Genomic DNA, 20,561 nt, shown 5'->3' with positions numbered 1-20,561 from the left:
TAAGGCTATGAGTTGCATCAGCATCTTCCGTTCTGTTATTTTATTTTTACGTTTTGCTTGCAAGTGCTTCCATTTGTACAATGTCATTTTTGGACATTAAAACAAATATTTTTAAGGCATGCTTGCCACCTATAATCACTGATCTCCTTCTCAAGAACGGAACAAAGCCAACACAAAAGTGGGAAAACTTGCTGTTTTTATAGCCAGAACAGTCTGTTTTGTTAGTCGCTATAAGCTTACAAAATGTCACGGATAGATATATTACCTCTTGTGAAAGGAAATTTACATGAACCTAAAACCATAGCCAGGAGCATCTCCAATTCTACAAAACAAATTAACCAAAACAAAAACACTGAAACATAAACTGGAATAGAAAAATGTGCAAAACTTTTATTCCACAGTAGATTTACAGTCATATGAAACTGAGAACATTGTAGTTCTCTGGGCCCGGGTCACAGTTTTTTTTAAGGCAATGTCCTGGGCAGAGGCAGGAGAAGGCCTGATGATTGTTTCCGCTGTCCTCACCACTCGTTGGAGAGCTTTCCAATCTGCAATATTGCTGCTGGCCAGCTCATTCTCAATGGCTCCTCTGTAGATTTTGGTGATGATGGGAGGAGGAAGATGAGCCATTCTCACTTGTCACAGGAAATACAGGTGCTGCAGTCCTCTCTTCACCAGAGTTGATGTGTTTGGAGACCAGAAAGATAATTTGTGATCGCTACCTGTAAGAACTTTGTGCTGGAGACTTTCTCTACTGTAGTGGTGTTGGTGTGGAGTGGTATGTGTTGCTGTCGATGTCCTCTGACATCCACAATCATTTACTGTTGACATTGAGGACCAGGTTGTTTGAGCTACACCACTCCACCAGGTGCTGCACCTCCCCTCTGCATGACCCCACATCCTCATAATTAATGAGGCCTATTAATGTTGTTTCATCTGCATACTTTAGCATGTGGGTTGTTACTTGATCTGGTCCAACAGCTGCCCCTCCTCAGTGTGAACAACAGTGAGCTCAGGACACAGCCCTGTGGAGAACTGGCAGAGGTGTTGTTCCCCACCCGCACCCACTGGGGCCTGTTGGTGAGAAAATCCAACAGCCTGGTACCAATGAGGGCAATGAAACCAAGGGGAGTCAGGTCTCCTTCGAAGAAGATATGTTTAATCTCAATTGTGACTTTCTGGTTAAATAATGGTGAAATGCATGAAATGGAAGTCCATGTAAATGAGCCTCTCCAGCTGAGAGGCCTGTATGGAAGTCATTAAGGCTGATGAAGGTGTATTTGTTTTGTTTTTATATTGGAATGATGGAGGCACATCGGAAACGTAATGGATTGGCCTGATCGAGTGACATGTTGAAGATCTCTGTTTGAACCTGTGCCAGCTGCTCTGCACACTTAAGCACCTGTCACTGAATGTTCTCATGTGCTGCAGCCTTCTGGATATTGACTCTCCTTGGGATTCTCTGAACATCTGCTACCTCAAGCCAGAGGACTGGTTCCTTCAGTTGAGGGATGGACTTATTTGCTTGATGAGGGCCTGAAAATCGGAAGTGTTTTTTTTTTTTTTTTTTTTTTGCATTTGTTTAAGAAGTTTCTGCAGTTCTTGTGTGGTGGTGAAGGACTGGACCGCTTTCCACATCTGCCTCGGGTTCTTGGAATTATGGAAGAGATGTACTTTATAGCTGCAGAGTTGTTCTGTGACACTGATAAATGGTAAATGGATTGAACTTATACAGCACTTTTCCAGTCATACTGACCACTCAAAGCGCCATGGGTTTGATGGCACAGTTTATATTGGCCTTGGCTAACTTTAGAGCGTCCCCCAATTTAAACGCAACATTCCGTGCCTTCAGCACACAGCTCACCTCGTTAGACATCCAGGGTTTTTGATTTGCTCATGTGGTGATGTTTTTGGTCACGCAAAAGCCATGCACCTCTGGATGCTTGTTGACACAGATGGAACATGCTCCTCTGTCTCATTGTGATGATTTGCTGCATCCTTGAACAGCATCCATTTAGTACATTCAAAACAGTCCTGTAAAGCTGCCATATGCCCATTTTTTTTTAATACTACTGGCATAAAGCTTTGTTGATAAAATATTTTGATTCAAAAACATGAGGTTAAAATATTTTAGCAGTATAATCTAATTTTAATCTGTTTTTAAAAATTATATTAGAATGATTTGGGTCTTTACAAACAACCCCTATAAATAATCTTCATGCACCAGACAAGAAAAACATGAGAAAAATAAGTAAATAAAAAAATGCATCTGCCTGGATTTGAGACATTAGATATTCTGGTGAACTAGCGGCTAATTGGAGGTAATTGGATGTGCTGAGAAGTGAATGGAGGGGATAAGTGATGCTCTGATGACGTGTATAACCATAAAACATTTTAATCAATATCAGAAGTCTTCTTTTGTTTTTTCCTCACACAGCTTGAGTTTGCCCGTGTTTACTGTGATGCCTCTTTGATCAGCTTTGTGTGTGATTGCATCCGGTATGAACAGAGGAGTAAGCCTGCTGTAACTGACATTAATGAAGAGGAAAAAGAACTGCAAAACACACCAACATCTTCCCGTACACACAGATGCAGAGTGAAAACAATCCAATCACGCATTCTCGTGGCCTACAAAGATTCCAAATTGTTGATGCTCTTCTAAAAGCCTGTGTGTGAGTGCATTTTTACATGTGAAGCTGGTGTGTGCACATTGTGTTTGTGCTGTTCGTGCTTGTGTCCTGCGGGGGAGCGCTAGAGGGGGTGTAAGCTGGGAGATGTCAAGAGCTCCAAGTAACGACGGAGGTGTGTGTGTGTGTGTGTGTGTGTGTGTGTGTGTGGTTGACAGCTCCCTAGCCGTCTGATCACAGTGAAACCATAATGAGTCGTAGGCGATGTGTCACTGCATCGCACACGCATTCACAATGTCACCCCACCGCTCGACACACACAGCAGCACACACACACACACACACACACACACACAGCAGCACAGACACACACACACACACACACACACACACACACACACACACACATACACACAACCATCTTCTTCGTTACTTCCAAGTGTGCAGCTTACACCCATCAAGTGTTCCCCCTTGACACGCACACAATCAGATCTCTTAGACTTTTTTTTTTTTTTTTACAGATGCCAGACTTTGCTTTTGGCCACATTAGACAGACAGACATACAGACAGATGGACATACAGACAGATGGACAGACAGGCAGATGGACAGACAGGCAATCAGAACCTTGCCCTAGTTATAATGTGGCTGCTTGTTGATTGTTGGTAATGTGTGATAGAAACTTAAACAAAATCGCATTTCAGGTTTGTTTAAATATAGATCAGGGCTAAAACAATTCAAGGTTTTTGCTTCCTAATCTGTTTTATATAATTTTTGATGAGGCACTTTATTATATATAGTTTTGGTTCCAAAAGTGGAATGGAAAACAGTAAAACATTTTTTTTATACTGAACTGGACCTTTTTATAGAGGTGTACCAGTAAACTATAATGGTAGATGTGAGCTTTTTTGAGCATCCATCTTTGAGCTGTTGTTCTGTTTTGTAAAGGTAGAGAATGTTTTTGGGCATATTTTGTAATTTGTCAGAATTATATATGGGCTGTGAAAAAAAGGAATGGTTACTTTGGTTGCTAAATCTGCCACTGTTTCACCTTATTGGTCGGTTAGTCAACACTTATTTTACCCCAGCTCCGCTTCTTGTGGGCGTAACCAGGAGAAAAAAAGTTTATCTTTAGTGTTTGTTTGTTTTTTTCGTTTGTTTTTTTCAGATGAAGACTACCTGGAGACTACCATGGTCAACCATGAAAAGCTGTTAAAAATTAAAAACTAAAGCTAAACTGGAATAATCTCCACACTCTATCTGCCAAAAACAGGGAAAATAGTTTTGCAAATTAGCAAATGTTTTGAAAGAAATATGTTTAGCATATCATGATTTGATACATTGAAGTACTTTTAATTTTTAACAAGATCTCACCAAAGTTTATCCACATATAAAAAAACTGTGAAATGGACTCCAAACCAGCTGGTACGCTTTTAGACACTAATACAACTGCAGACGTGATTCATAGAAGGAGAGCTCTATTTTGCAAAGTTTTGTACTCAACTTGCTAGCAGACAATCAAGACAATACAGCCCCCCAGATGTAAACACGTTTTTTTGATTGCATCTACTAACCATTGCAGCCCTTGCAAAAAAACATGAATTTGTACAAGTATTTCCTCCTGTGAAACTGACTACCTCTATCCTAGCTGCTTTGCTCTAGCTTATGACTATTTCCAAGGAACAACACAAAAACAGTGAATTTGTGTATTTGATTCCTTGGTTTAAAGTTGTGTTCATCCTGGTATGATATTCCTGGGACTTGGGCCACATGTGGGTCTCCTTAACATCAGTACTCGGGTGGAAAGAATTGGCAAAGGGAGCCTCATACGGCTTCATCTCTAATTATGCATTTGATAAGTGCTCTGCCATTTATTTTTTGAGTCCCAGGCTAAAAAAAAGTCTAATGGAACGGTCACTGAAGTTGGAAAATGACTGACTTGGAAAATAAGAGGTCGCTAGGTGACGCTGAGCTTAATGTCCAATAGGTCTGCCACTGTCATGACTTTGGCGTTCAGTCACTTTGGTTTTCCCGCTTGACATATCCCTTATCTCCTCCAGCCATGCTCCCCCCGAGGGCTGTGCAGTATTGGAAAAATATTGCGATGGTGGTGATATTGTTGAATATTGCGATAGTGGGATTAGTTGCAAAATGCCTATTTTCTTCTATTATGTGCATCCCACACTTTGAGCTTTAGTAATTTGAGGAAAGTCATTTTTCTTTGTCTAGGGCAGGCATCTGCTGCAGTGAGGCTCTGTTCCAGCTGGCTAATATTACATGTAAAATGCAATTTATTAATGCTTAGGATATACAGTATTAGCTAACAAATAATGCCCTCCAGTACCTTGCAATATGAGTTATAGACATCAATATTGCAATGATGATGATATATTGTGCAGCTCTACGCCCCACACAGCTGGAGTGCATTGACCCATCTGTTCCTAGCTCAATTAATTGTCTTTTAATGTTGATTATCTGTTTTAGTACTATTTCCTTTGGTCTCTTGTTCCTCGTGATCTTGTGGTTCCTAGAGTTTGCAATTTGTAATTTAAGTCCTTTAATAAATTGCCTCAGTGATTCTTATTGCCTCATGCCTGCATTTAGGCCCTCTACCAACTCCACACATGACAGCTGCTTACTTAAAACAATAAGTGCATGAATAAAATGTTGCTTTTCAATCTGATACTTTATCATAATAAACCAGTGGTCTTCATAGTGTAGTAGAATCTGTGAGAACATGCACTTTCTGTTATGTGAATGCAAAAAGTGGACAGAAAAACTGTATTATCAGATTGCGTTGCTCATTAAAGTTAGCCTGGGCATAATGCACAACAATTATTTAGTCCCACCGATTTACAGCCAGAATGCCCTTAAATAAGGTGTGACATGTTTCCCAGATCAGACAAATGCAACATAAAGGTCCCTGTAGCAGGTTAGAACTCCTTTAACTTGACCTTTTCCAGTCATTTGTCAGTTCTTTAAGGTACGGTTCTTGAAACATGTTTTTTTTCATCTCTTCATTCTTGTGTTTCAGGTGATGCAGATGTACTGTTTGTGTCATTATATGGTCCGTTCATTATTGCAATTCGTCTTGGTGCTACAAATACTTGCTCAACTCATATGGTCTTACACATAACTTTTTCTGTACATATAAAATGTCTATTTATTTATTCTATTTATTTTTTTATGGGGGGGGGGGTGTTGTCGCTACATTCCTGAGAAATGATAAATACTTATATTTGTAATTCTCTTTTGTTTTCTGTTTTTTACTCTGAGCCTTGCAATGAAATTTCACGCAAATATACATTGTGGATGTGCAGATGAATGGCAATAAAGTCAGTCTCTGTCTATATAATGTTACAGAGAAAAAAAAAACATGAAAATGCTGATCAGAGGCCTTAGCTTGATACAACTTGTATTGCACTTTGGTGTTTGGATTACTTCTAATTTTGTCCCCTCCAAGCTGAAAACCATGTGCTCCAATGAAACAGAATGGTTTCATAAATAAGTTCAGTTGTCAGGCCTTTAAATATCCTTACTGGCATGTTATAGTGGTGATAAAATACTTGACCTGAATATAAATTTCATTGCATTGCATGTTTAAAATGTCTACTTATACATTTGCAAAGTAATGCATCAAAATCACCAAATTAAAACATTTTTATGTCAAAGCCTACCCGGTGGACAACCTGCATCTCTTGCATTCTCATGATTAAACATGTTCAGTTAAGCCTGCAAGTTATCTGTTGGACCTGCCCTTGCTTTTAATCAAATGCTGGTATTCCAAAATATGTTTTTCTACTTACACTCTTAAAGTTTAGGTAAGCTCAAAAAAAAAAACTTTCCTCTTGGCAGAAGAATTTCTAAAACCGTCTGCTGCCATCACTTCGTGCAGTGAAGGTCAAACATGCGGCTAAAGAAATGTTAACTCAAGAAGACGATAACTTGAAATATTTGGGAACAGTGAGAGCGAAGAGGGGCTGGTAATTTGCAATTTATTGAGGCACTGCCGGTGGAGTTGCACCTTTTTATTGTTGATCTTGGCAGCATGCCGTTGATTAGTTCTTTATGTACCTATACCTTTCCCTGTGTCTATAGATCCACACGTCCCTGATCAATGGGCGGCCCAGTGCAGATGACCCATCTCCGACCCTTCTAAACTTCACCTCTGCCCGCTACATCAGGCTGGTGTTCCAGCGAATCCGGACGCTGAACGCTGACCTCATGACTCTGACACTCAGCGACCCCAGAGATATCGATCCTATTGTGACAAGACGGGTGAGCCTCAAAAGCACAACGCTCTTTTCTTATGATTAGCTGCTTTCCTTTTTACCAAGTAAGTAGGATTTGAAAGTGTAGGAAATTGACACCAAATAAACCACATTTATAACCACCATATTTTGAGGAAAAGATATTTTAAATACAAATTTTTAGCTCTAGGATACCAAATGTTTTCTTCTATGCAGAGAAGTTTTTTTTTCTCCTAAAATAATTGTCTGCTGAGACTAAAGGATCAAGTCTTTTTTCTGATTGTCAACATCACATGCTTTTTCTTCTTTTTTTGTTGTTGTTGTCAGTACTATTATTCCATTAAGGACATCTCAGTTGGAGGGATGTGTATCTGTTATGGCCACGCCAAAGCCTGTCCACTCAACCCTGCTACAAAGGTACAACACTCCGCTCTCTGTTCCTAACTCCTGTTAACAATACCATGCAGGTAATGAAGCGCTTCTATAGTACTACAAGAGAACCCTGAGGCTGCAGCTTTTTATTTAGAACCTCATATCAAACTTTCTGTGTGTGTGTGTGTGTGTGTGTGTGTGTGTGTGTGTGTGTGTGTGTAGCTGCCTTCAGGGACACAGGTGACACCGCGAAGGTTTGTCTCTCATGTCGCTTCAAACACAGGTGTGTTTGATACCAGACATCTGATCTTTCTCTTTTTCTCTCTCTGACCACAGACACACACACACACACAAACACGGTTAATCGTGTGTGTGAGGTTTAGATGTCCTGAGGCTTAAACACGCAGTGTAACTCAGATGTGACACTGGTGTCTGGTCCGTCTGTGGTGATCTCAGTGAAAAGAGGTGATATCAGTAGTGTGTGGGGAGCTCCCATTTCCTACTTTCTTTTCTCTTCCCAGCTTTAAAGGTCATATTCCAGAAGTGCTTCAACTGACTAGAAAAGCACCGCCAGGTTGAGCCACATTGATATTCGCTGGTACTGGCCATCCATTGTTGTTTTTGTTTTGTTTTTTAAGTTGTTTGTCTGGCCTCAAAATTGCATTTTATCAGAGTTTGCATAAGCATTTGTGTTCCATTAACTTTATTTGGTTTTAGGTGATAGAACCATGAAGTGCCAGGAAAATTGAAAAAGTTTTTTTTAATATGTATTTAAAAAATGTAAATCCACTTAAGGCCAGCATGCACTTGTATGTACCCCTTTACTCTATACCCAATTAGACCCTAATGTAGCCAACTGCTTCCACTAGTTGCATAATAAGTAAATACTGTCCTGTACGCAGCTTAATCTCTGTATTATGCAGCTATTCTTTGAAAGCAACAGAGGTTTCATTAGAGAACTTCAGGAAAGAAACATTATCTTGAAGATGAAGGAATACACCAGACGGGTCAGCGATAAAGTTGCAAAGCAGTTTATTGAAGAGCTGGATTTTTTTAAGCTTTGAAAAACCTTGTGGAGCACTGAGTCATCTAAACAATGGAGTTTGCCACAGCTGCAAAACATGGCATTAAAAGTATTAACCAGACAACCTACCAAAAAGCTCATGCTAACTCTGGAGGAGCTGCAGAGATCCACAGTTGATAAGAAATTATCTTTTGGCACAATGACTGTCATTTGTCCAGTCAAATCCGGTTCTTCTTTCCTACTGAGGCAGGGAGGAATGCCACAAAACAGTCCCATCTTCATTCTACCAATGCAGGAGGACACAGCATGCATGTGACAAGGTCCCATGGTATAATAATCATGGTTAAAAATACTGCTGACATCACTGTTTTTACCCAAAATTAAACTGGTCATATGTTATCTAATTGCTTATAATTAAAATGCAACAAAACACGACATTTACCAAACTGCGGACAGTTAAAAAAAAGTGTTATTGTAAATATAATAGTTATTCTAATGTAGTCTTATTTGTGAGTAAGAACACAGCAATGAATGTTTACAGTGACCGGCCCGTGTTACAGACGACAGAAGGTTTTTGGGTGAAGGGAGACCAAAATGTAACTTTTTTTGGCCTACATAAGGAAAAACTAATGGTGCACATCCCTTTGAATACACATCTCCACCATGAAAAGGTGTGTAATTGATATGCAGTGGGGTTGCATTTCTTCAGGGACAGTGATGAGGCTCTTTTGACTGTAGGATGGAGCTCAATGCAGGGCGATCCTGGAAGAAAACTTGTTGGATGCCGCAAAAGACTTAAAAATTCTCCATTCAGTCTATGAGCTTGAGTGATGAAGACAGGACAATAGATAAAATATTGGTGAGATGTATTGAAATTTGTAGTATGTATATTAAAAAATAGCTTTTTTATGAACTGAATATGAATTTTTGCAAGGCACTGTGAAAATGACATGTTGGCTGGTGATTATAGTTTGCTTTTAAGACAAAACTAGCTTATCAGGCCAGTATGTGGAATAGTAGCCACAATGTCATTGATAATTGGGATCAGACCTGCCTAATTTTGTTTGAAACAAATTTAATTTTATTTTTTAACCTTTTTTGGTTTGAAACAGCCAATGCAGGAAAGCACATAATGGGTAGAACTCTGCTTTGTCAAATTTCTTATGTGCAAGCTCAGGACAATGAATGTTTTTTGGGGTTTTTTTACATAAAAGGGGAAAATTCACCATTGCCAATACATCTGAACTTGGCTTTTACCTTTTCTACTGCACCACTACTCCACCCAGTTAAATTTGGCCTAATGTTGCCTACCCCAACCCTCACAGAACAACCCAATTCACAGAAAATCCTCAACTGAATTACTGAATCTTGGAATTGGCCAGCGTCCTGTTATTTTCTGCTTTTTTTTTTTTACTGGCCATGGTTTAGTTTAAAATGTATTTCTCTCATGGGAGAATAATAGGAAACCAATTTTCTATTTACTGGCAAGCTTGAAAGCCAACCAAATTTATCTAGTACGACTGGCTCTCCTGTGGATACGTTGTTTGTTAGGCTTTTAACAGGTCATTCTTGTTGTGATTCACTATTTAGAGCTGTCTTTTTTCTTTTTTTTTTTTGGTTTGTGAAATGCTCATTAAAAAAAAAAAAGAATTCATGCTGTCATACTTGAATTATGTATCTTTCTTTTCGTTTAACAGCCCTGGTTTACCAACTACAATTTCCAAAACTTAAATTTGGTGAACTTGTTCATTTTTTTTTTTTTTTTTTTTGAGATGCCCTTCAGGAAAAACTACCTCCTAAGTCTTAATTATTTCACCAGAACCTCAACTGACTGTGGCGAGGAAGTGACTAAAGTATATACTCTGCTCATTCATTTTGTCTAAATTTATAGCAATCCCCTCAGTAAGCAGCTGCCTGTTTACAGAGGACCAATATATTGAAACATGCTCAACATCTGTAAAACACATAACGACTGTGTATTTCTTTTGGCCACTCGATGCAGAAGTTTAGCTGTGAATGTGAGCACAACACATGCGGGGAGAGCTGTGATCGCTGTTGCCCGGGTTACCACCAGCAGCCATGGATGGCCGGAACCTTCCTCACCCGACACGTCTGCGAGAGTAAGAAACAAAAAAATATGTATACCTTAATTTCCCCGTGTCTGTGTTGAGCTTTTCAGTTCATCCACAACACATCACTTGGTTTGGAAACTGAGCTTATAACTGTGATGGTTGCTCATGTTATGCTGCATGCGTTTCCTTAAACCATGTTGAATACTTTTAACAGATGATATTGGTGTACTTTAACGTTTCTCATGACTAACAAGAATAGACTCCAAAATAAGAGTTGCAGTGACTCTTTCCAGCCAGTTGGAATCAGACTTTGTTATATTAGACCATAAAAAGTCACCTCTGCATCCTTTAACTTTGATCAACAGCAGTAAAGGGACAATGTCAAACGCTGTTATCATAAAGCAGGTTACAACATGTAATCTTTGGTTTTATTTTACGCAGGCCAAGTTATAATGACTTTTGCTGCCTTGACACTGACATACCAACACTTATTTAAATACTGTTGCTTTACTAGCCTCAGCATCAAAGAAATGTTAAAAGATGGAGCAAGGCCAGAAGGCCTTATTGCTAAATTATGGTGCCGTGCAAAAAAATATTAATCCTCCTTGAACATTTTCATGTTTTGTCACGTAAGCACAGATGACAGATGGGGGGAAGGGGTATTTTCAAGATCAATCAATTTGAGCCTAGTTATAAAGCAAATTCAGCTATTTTGCCGTTTGGTAGAGTCATCAAAGTGACCCCAGCCAGTTGTCTTTAATCAGTTACTTTACACCAAATTAACATGTTCAAGAATTTCACAACATAGTTTTAATCTCAAGGTTATTTTTAGAAATAAATATATTCAAAAGTTCTTTCCATCCAGTCCATCTAGTCTGTCTGAACTACTGCTAGAGACATGCCCCAAATAACTTGCAGCTGTAGTTGCAGCAAAATCTGCTTCCGTAAAGTCTTATTGACTCAGGGTTAAAAAATGTATGTTTAAAGAAAAAAAGAAAATCATGCCATCTTCATTCAGCTTCTTAATTATGCATAACTTTGTGTTCATACATATAAAAAAATCGTCATTGAAAATACTAAAGGATATGGTTATTGCATGAAAACATGAGAAAGTACTTTTGGAAAGTACTGTAATACAGTATGCAAAAATGTTATACGTTATTTCTTTATATAATTAAAAGAAATTGAAAAAAAGTAATGGACAGGTTGAAACTTTGGCACGGTTATATATTTTACAGTTTTATTTTTGTCCACTAGTGCTGCTTAGGCATGTTCATTCTTCAGGTTTTAGTTGCACAACGTAGCCACCATTAGCAGCCAAAGCATCTTTATAAGTCTTTAATTTAAAGTTACTGCTTGGGTCTCCCATCACAATTTGAGATAACAGTGCTTTATTAAATGTATCCAACTACATCTTTTCACTGCAGAGTAAGCGAATGGAAAGAATTTTGCTTCCTCGTTCTCACGGTCTGCATTTGAACCTTTGGGACTGTCTAAAAAGTGGAAAAAAAATCTCTGAGCAGGAAAGCATTTGCTGAAACGGGTGAATGAATAGTTACCCTTGGCTGCATATTGCGTTTAGCTTTTTTTTTTACTTCATATTTGTGTGTGTTTTCAGGGTGCAACTGCCATAATAAGGCAGAGGAGTGCTACTTTAATCAGACGGTGGCTGACCTATCACTGAGCCTCGACATTCGTGGTCAGTACCGAGGCGGTGGCGTCTGTATTGGCTGCCGTGACAACACAGCTGGAATCAACTGTCAAAGCTGCATTTCTGGTTACTACAGACCTACAGAGGTATGCAGCACATACGCAGACGCTGACTGTGGTGTTAATACTCCGGTTAAAACTTGTCCTATCTGCCTGTCCAGGTGAGCGCAGATGAAGAAGACCCCTGCATCCCTTGCTCTTGTGACCCACATGGTTCTATCAGCCAAACCTGTGTTGCTGATGAAAGCCAAGCTTCACCCAGTACGCAAACAGACTTTTCTTCTTTTCTTTTTTTCTTATGTTGGTCCATGCTGCTTTCAAAAATATTTAGAGCAAACACAGACTTACCTTTTTAAATTGATTTTAAAGTGAGACTTGGACCACCTCAACATAGTGCCTTTTTTAGTCCCACCTGATATCCTGTGGGATTTATATTATGGGAGCTCTTGTTTTATAAATAACCTCTATGACAATGCCAGCCTATTTATATTAAAGCGTAATTTTCTTTTTTAGTATTTTTATTGTTTTTATGTCACAAAAGTAGATCTATTTTAGTGCAGCAGCTTGAGTGATGTTTTTTTTTCCGGTTTTTGTCCTCCTCGTAGTGTCTTAAAATGTGTGTGCCTTTGTATGTGTTTGATTGGCAGGTCAGCCAGTAGGGTCATGCTGGTGTAAGGAAGGTTTTGGGGGTCTGCGATGTGACAGGTGAGAGACCCGCATACTCGCACACTTAAAGACACAAAAATGTAGCGACAGGTGAGCAGAGCCTTTCAACTCCTGTCTGCTCAAATTACTGTTTGAAAATAGCCAGAAAGCTTCCATTAAGATCTTAGATTATAATATCCCACTGTGGGCTTATGTTAAGTATAAAAGTCACTTAATAAATTACCATGTATAGACATATGTTTGACATTAATGTTATTCACAGGGGCCCTTCAACCTGACTGATCATTTGAATGTTATTTCCTTAGAATACAATTTTGATAAGTTACTTTTACCCTTTATCCTTTAATGAGCTCAGTTAAAATCAGTGATAATTCAAATGAACATAATCAAAAACGTGATTTGAAAATCTATTAGTCTGACATCAAGGTTTGTCAAGTTATTTTGCTTATCCTGTCCAACGCAACTTTAATATTTAAATGGCATTTTTCAAACAGACATGTAACTCAAAGGTCAACTGACACTACTATGTTTACATCCACAGTATAGGATTCAAGTGTATTTAGATTAAAAACCAAAAAATAATCAGACTGTACCGTTTCTATGGGCACATAATTAATTTAATTATAATGTGTTTATTAAAAATTTTAACTCTGCAGTTTATTTAAAAGTGGCAATTTAACTTGATAATGAGTGTTTTTTAGGATCTAAACTATGATTCAGTTTAACTTTAATTTAGCTCAATTATTTGTCTTCAAGGCATGTCTTTAAGTTCTGCTGATTACATGCATTTGGTTCCATTAATTAAGTAAACCTGAGTGGATATTGCTTCCTTTGCACTGTTCAAATAAAATTGCACATATTGAAGAACCCTTAGGAACATCGTAGTTTACACTGATAATTGGTTGCCGATGCTTTACTAACTTGTACAAATCAACAATCTTTTTTGTGACCATGTGTTACCATAGTGACATTTTTTGTGAAAGAAATTAGAATCAGTTGCCAAGATATGATAGCTAATTAGGTTCTACACCCTAGATCACGGTGATATGCTAAGGTCTGTGTATTATTTGTTGTCAATGTGTTGGAACAAGGTAGTTATTTCATACTAAAAATGTTCCTTTCTTCTTTTATTGCATTACTATAAATGACTTGTGTACTTATGTCATATACTATTACGTAAAAAAATTGAATATTGCTTAAAAGTGCAATATTGTTTGCCAGTCATTTCAGAAAGGGAAATGGTTATTATACAGAGAGTCATTACACATAGAGTAAAACATTTCAGGTTTGTATACAAACCTTGTTAGTTTGATGGTTGTGGTTTACAAGTAAAGAAAACCCAAAATTCTGTCCCAGAAAATTAGAATATCACGTTAGACCAATCAAAAAAGAGTATTTTAAGCACAAATGTCAGACTTCTGAAAAGTTTATCAATTTATATGCACTTAATACTTGTTTTGGCCTCCGCTTGCATGGATTACTGCATCAATGCGCAGTGTCATGGAGGTGATCAGCTTGTGGCACTGTGTAGTTGTAATGGAAGCCCAGATTGCTTTGGTAGCTGCCTTCAGGTCATCTGCCTTGTAGTAGGGTGACCATATTTTCATTTGGGAAAACCAGGACACATTGGAGCGGGGGGGGGGGTTTGGGATCGCTGTTCCCATGCATAGAGATGTTTGTGGCATGCACTCACTTAACATAGGCCATCGTAATCCTACAATAACATGATATTTACAGTTGGTTTATGAAAAATGCTTTTCAGTAAAAGTCAACAGCAATAATTCCAACAACAAATGATAATTTTATTCAAAATGTATTTATTAAAAAATGCTTAACATTTCCTGTAATGAATGAATAGCACAATAAAGGCCTCCCATTTGTCTCGACCCGGTCTGAAAGCGGGGAAACTCTTTTGTAAATCGTCAGTAAACATACATTTGAGCTTTGGTATGTTGTTGGCGTACTGACAGCCACGCTATCGTTCTTCTGATTAAGAACAGGGCTGCCCGCACTGACGCGACTCAGGGATTACGTCACACGCAGCGCCGTGCGCAGTGCCCTAGTGCCTGTCAAATTAATGGTCCAATGAAGGTAATTTAAAAAACAGGACATTTCCTCACTTTCTAAAAAAAAAAACCCGGGACGCCCGGGACAGGACGTGAAATACGGACATGTCCCGGGAAATACGGACGTTTGGTCACCCTACCTTGTAGGGTCTGGTGTCTTTCCTCATCCTCTTGAAAAAAGCCTATAGATTATCTATGGGGATCAGATCAGGGGAGATTGCTGGCCAGTCAAGAACAGGAATGCCAGGTTTAGTACTTGTGTGTTGTGGCTTTTGATACACCGACTACTGCCTCAGTCCACTCCTTGTGGTTATCCCTGATTACAGTGTAGCTTTTCCTACCACACTTCTTCCTTCCACTCAATTTTCTGTTAATATGCTTGGATACAGAACTCTTTGAACAACCAGCTTCTTCAGCAATGACCTTTTGTGGCTAACCTCTTCTGGGCATCTGTCGAGTAAGCAGTCTTCCTCATGCCCGTGTAGCCTACTGACCCGGAGTGAGAGACCGTTTAAAGGCCCAGGAAACATTTGGAGGTGTTTTGAGTTAATTAGCTGATTACGGTATGACACCACGAGTTTTAAATAAGGAACCTTTTAACAGGATTCTAATTTTCTGAGACACTGTATGTCTCAGAAAATTCTTCGGGATCTGTATGTGATAATCTTACAAGAAACAAGGGCTTGGAAAATATCACTCTGTAATGTTTCTGTGTAATATATTAGGTTCGCTTTTTGAAATGACTGGCAAGAATATTGCCCTTTAATGCAATATTCTAATATGTTGATATGTACACGTATTCTGCAGGCTTCCCACATCAAATTTAGCTGTCACATTTTTAAGTTACATTTCCAGACAGATCAAAGGAAGTTAGGTGCATCAGCACTATTTTCTTTAAATGAGCAATAGCCTACCCTGTGAAGTTACTGTATTTGTCATATAGCGTACATGTCTTAACAAGGTTTTTTTATCTAATAAATCATTGGCAGACAAAATCATTGACAGGATTTATGATTATATCCAATTTCATGATGATTTTCTTTATTGTTAAATTAATTTGTCTTCAGATGTGCCGTTGGTTATAAAGACTACCCAACCTGTGAACGCTGTAATTGCAGCGTGGAAGGAAGCATCAACGCCGACCCTTGTGTGACCCCCTGTATATGCAAGGTTAGAGATGCACTCACTCACAACCTAACACTTGCATTCATGCACATTATGGGAAGAACTTTACTTTAACCTTTCTAGCATTGTCATCATTATTTTCACCACATTAACACTGCAATAGCATGCCTTGTGCTCATATTTGAGGACGGCTCATAAACTCTGCTGCATGCACTTCGTTTTTTTTTTTGTCTGCAGGAAAATGTTGAAGGAGAGAACTGTGATCGGTGTAAACTTGGTTTCTACAATCTGCAACGTGGTAATCGACGTGGCTGCGAAAAGTGCTTCTGCATGGGCATTGCAAGCCAATGTTCTTCCTCCAATTGGTACTTTGAGAATGTAAGCATTTTTATGATTGCGTTTTTCTTTTGATAATGTTTGATCAAATAGAAATATAATGAAATTACCTTAAGCCAATTTATAAAAACAAAAAGAAAGAAACATAAGGATGATAAACACTATAAACATATCCCAAAAGGAGGGCTTTCAGGTTAAGTATGTGCTAAAAATCCTTTTGGAGAATATTTTTGTTTTGCATAAACTTTTAAGTTTTTATAAAATGCTGATGTTGGCACAAATCTCAAAAGTATGGATGGAAATTGCCCAAAATTTTGGAAAGTACAAAATTTTGCATCTCATTGTCAAATACAGTAGTATATTGTGAGTCAAAGCCAATAAATGGGTAGAATTTCGACCTGGCAGATCAAAAGGCAGCTAACATCTTTATAGTACCTAATCAAAAAGTCAAATTGGAATACTGTTTTTTGCTTTGACAAAACAGGTTGGATAAGCATTTAAGTAGTTGTTTAACTCACAATTTATTTCCTGTAAACACAAGATATGCTCACGCCAGCCTATCCTAGACAGAGTTGGATGAGCACGTCTTGCTCATAGCATTTACTGTAGCTTTAGAATCATCCTTCTAACATGGCTAAATAAAAGTAAAAATGAAACTCTGCTCAAAAATACAAGTTTACTTAAAGGGGAACTCGCACCCAAATAATTTCTTTTGCCAATAAACTGTTAACATGGTTGTACTGTCTACATATCCTGGTCATTATTTTGACACATTAGTGCATATTTGTTGAAGTCCTGCTTTTGTCTAAAATCATCAGTGTGGCGCCCTCTTAGGGTTGAACGGTGGTCTTGCATTAAAGTTCATATCCATATTGCTCTTGGTCCAAAACTTTTTGGGATATAATTTGGAGAAACTGACGTTGGTAGCTTTACCGCTGTGGGGTATAAACGTAGCTCAGTCTCTAAAAAAAAAGAAAAGAAACACAGCTCCATTTTGTGCCTTCACAAACTCTTAACCTTCAGACACTCTAGTGACTTTATTTTTCCTCAAAAAGCGTCTAGCAGCAAATCTACCAACTTTTTATGCGTTATTGGCAAATTTACATGAAAACAACCAATTGTTCTGCCATTAGTATCTTGAGGCAGCCGGGAAGGGGCTGCTGTGAGACCGTTGTGAAGTTAGTTTTAGGTTGGATATTGGATAGTCACACTCCACGGCTTCAACGGCCAACCAGCAGACTGAGCGGCAGCCCCAGATCAGCCTCCCTGTATCGGCTCGAACTGGAGGCAGATACCGCTGAAGTCACCGATATCCAACATAAAACTAACTTGACTGCGGTTGCTCTGAGACCCTTCCTACTTCCCTGTCTCACAGGCAGACAGCTGCTGCCTCGTATTGAAACCTGCTTGCAGTCTGTGCAAAGAGATCAACCGTGCTTCCTGTCCACATTACAAATGAATAATGATGAGCAAACCAATCTGTGATCCCGCCTGTATTACAAAGCGGGAAATAAATATGATATATAACTGGACCGATCCTGTCTTCCACTGCTTCGGCAGCACTGGCTTTGGGTTTCACTGAGTCAGCACCTTGAGCCAGCAGCTCAAACTGATAAGGCTCTGGCTGCTCCACAAAGCCACCCTCCACCTCCGGTTATGAGGTGGGGTGAAAAATCCTCCAACTCAAAAGTGGGACCGGGGCAGAACTACCAGCGTAGCTCTGCTCACTCTCCATGATTCGATATGGCAAATCAAGCTAGCTGCTGCTTTCCTCCTCATGCACACAACGCCCTTCCTGCCCACTTTGATGGAATTTTTCAAATTTGTCTGGGGGCGGGAATTATGCTTTTACATGGGGGTAAGTTACACTTTAAAAGAAATCTTTAGAATTTGGGTTGGAATGCGCCTAGGAGGATGGGCCTCCATGTGCATAAAAACAGCCGCGCTCCAACTACAGGTCACTCAAACGCCGGTCACCAGAGTTGACAAAGACTCCTGGATAGGTGTGGAATGGTTTTCAGGAAAAGAAACTCAGCAAAGGTCCAATTGCGTCCAACTTAATCCTGTTTGCTGTTGCCATGACCTTGATAACCGAGAATTTGCTTATGCATAAAGAGAAATCCTATGATCATTGACGGTTCCAACGACGCATCAATAGGTGGTGACAAAAAAACTCAAGCTTTCAGTACAAGAGTTTATTTGAACCGGAACTGTTCGAAAGTGTGTGGACAACTCCAGTTATTCTATAAACTGGGTAGATTCATTTGCAAAGTAATTTGATGAGTATAGTAATGATGTTTATTAATACAGAATGCAGTATTTGCAGTGTTGGCAGATGATAAAATAGCATCCATGCTTACCAACAGGCTCTTTGATTAGCTGTTAAGCAATGATGTAGAATGTCAAGATCCATAAGGTAGGGTTTGGGGTAAGCAGAGTCACCACTTATGTTAGGGACAGCAAAACGAAGGCAAAAAAAAAATAAGGCCTGGTTACCTACAGATGTTACATCTGTAGGTAAGGAAGGTTTCCACATTCTGTGGTTTTTCAAGGTCTAAAACAAAGAATCAGTCATCATTACAGAGTACAGCAAAGAGGGAGCTAGGATGGAGGTGAAAGGCAAGAAAAACAGTGAAAATGGCGTGGAAGGGGTTTAGAGGGGAAAGACGAGAAGACAAGTCTGGACAGGGGGAAGACAAGAGGGAGGAGAGAGGTGAAGCAAGAGGAAAAGAGTTTTTAACTGACAGGTGGGGTGGGAGAGGAGGAGAGCGCAGATGCTGACAGGATGACAGCTCTGATTTAGATACTGATAGTGTGTGTGTGTGTGTGTGTGTGTGTGTGTTTGTGTGTGAGTGCCTCTGAGTTCGCTCGAAAGGGGAAGCCAAGGTTAGGTTAATTGTAAAGACACGTGTGTGTGTGTGTGTGTGTGTGTCTGGTTCTGGCTCTCTCACACACAAAGATGCACACAATCAACGGTTTGGTGACAAAAAAAAAAAAACTCAAGGTGTCAGTTCAAGAGTTTATTGCTGACATGTGACAGATGTACACAACACATAAAGGTGTTTTTCATTCATATGAAGTACGGTGCAAATGTACATTTAACTGACACAAACTCCTATTTTGCAGTGTTGACATTCTTGTTGCAGTTTGGCGTATGTGGGGCTTTGGAAGCGGTGCTCGGTTGGTAAATGAACCAGTCTAGTTGAACATTCACTGTGTTGTCAGTTACAGTTGTGTGGAGCATCAAATTAAGACCGTCCACTGGGCTTCATAATTAAGCTCAAGGGATTAAAAAGTCTGGCTACATTCTACATGATTTAAATATATTTTCGGTTGAGCGCTACTGATCAGGTGACAACAAGCAAGTTACTACTATTTTTTTTTGGCACGCGAAAAAAAGATGCAATTCATTTTGAACTGGCAGAACAAGATGCTATAGGTGTAAACATCGTCTCATTTCAGGTTTAATCAGTATATATTAAATATGCACTAACAGATGGACTAAAATATCATAATTTTCATAATTATTTTATGTTCATTGTTCACAAATTAAATATTTTGACCTATATTTGTAAAATCAAAATGTGTTGATTTACATTTTTTTGTGTGAATTTAAGCCTTCCAAAAAGATTCAGTGGTGGAGATTATGATATTCCTCATTTAGCATATCAGTTGTGTAGTTTTGCATCCTTGTTTCTGCCATTGTGTAGCTCAAATTAGAAATGTACCCACGTTTCCATTTAAGGCTTCTCTGAATCACATTTCTTCTGCTTTAGTTGTCAGAAAACAGTCAGTTTTTACCCATGCATGTAAATTACCAGGATATAGGGATAGTTGATTTATAATAGTTAATAGTAATATAAATGCTTAAATATCCCAAATAATTTAATTAAACTGGTTTCTGAAGACTTTTTTTATTATAATCCCATGTATGTTGGTTCCAGCCCCTTTTTAAGGCAGCGACTCTCTTTTTTTCTTTTTTTTTTTCTTTTATTCTCTTCTCTGTTTTTTCTGTTCCATCGAAAGGTGATGGGGGAGGGTATCACTTTACAAGAAAGGCTGAGATGGCTGGTTTAACTCTTGTATATTCAAATACTCATTTTCTGAAGGAACTTTTGGATATAATAAATATTTGATTAAATTTTTACAATTTTGAGAAGTCTTTGGTCTCTCAGTTTTGTGATATGTTTGCTTGTCATGTTTAAACGGGACAGTAACACCAGGATGTAAAACAATTGGGTAATTTTGCATTATTTCTTCTGTCAGCAAATCCATTGAAAATTGATGGATTTGATCTGGCATATGGCCGTTATTTC

General features: G+C 38.8%; 1 protein-coding gene across 1 annotated transcript in view; it reads left to right on the top strand.

The window, feature by feature from the left end:
- Nucleotides 1-20,561, top strand: part of lama2 (laminin, alpha 2) — a 224,905-nt gene that overhangs the window by 64,443 nt on the left and 139,901 nt on the right. The window contains exons 8-15 of the mRNA XM_036147259.1: nucleotides 6,723-6,902; nucleotides 7,202-7,291; nucleotides 10,273-10,390; nucleotides 11,961-12,139; nucleotides 12,214-12,313; nucleotides 12,700-12,757; nucleotides 15,852-15,954; nucleotides 16,147-16,287. Coding sequence (XP_036003152.1) covers nucleotides 6,723-6,902; nucleotides 7,202-7,291; nucleotides 10,273-10,390; nucleotides 11,961-12,139; nucleotides 12,214-12,313; nucleotides 12,700-12,757; nucleotides 15,852-15,954; nucleotides 16,147-16,287 — 969 coding nt within the window. The remainder of the gene's footprint in view (nucleotides 1-6,722; nucleotides 6,903-7,201; nucleotides 7,292-10,272; nucleotides 10,391-11,960; nucleotides 12,140-12,213; nucleotides 12,314-12,699; nucleotides 12,758-15,851; nucleotides 15,955-16,146; nucleotides 16,288-20,561) is intronic.

Source organism: Fundulus heteroclitus, chromosome 15, assembly GCF_011125445.2.
Source record: "Fundulus heteroclitus isolate FHET01 chromosome 15, MU-UCD_Fhet_4.1, whole genome shotgun sequence".
In the NCBI taxonomy this organism is placed as follows: Eukaryota; Metazoa; Chordata; class Actinopteri; order Cyprinodontiformes; family Fundulidae; genus Fundulus; species Fundulus heteroclitus.
This window is presented reverse-complemented; position numbering and strand designations above follow the sequence as displayed.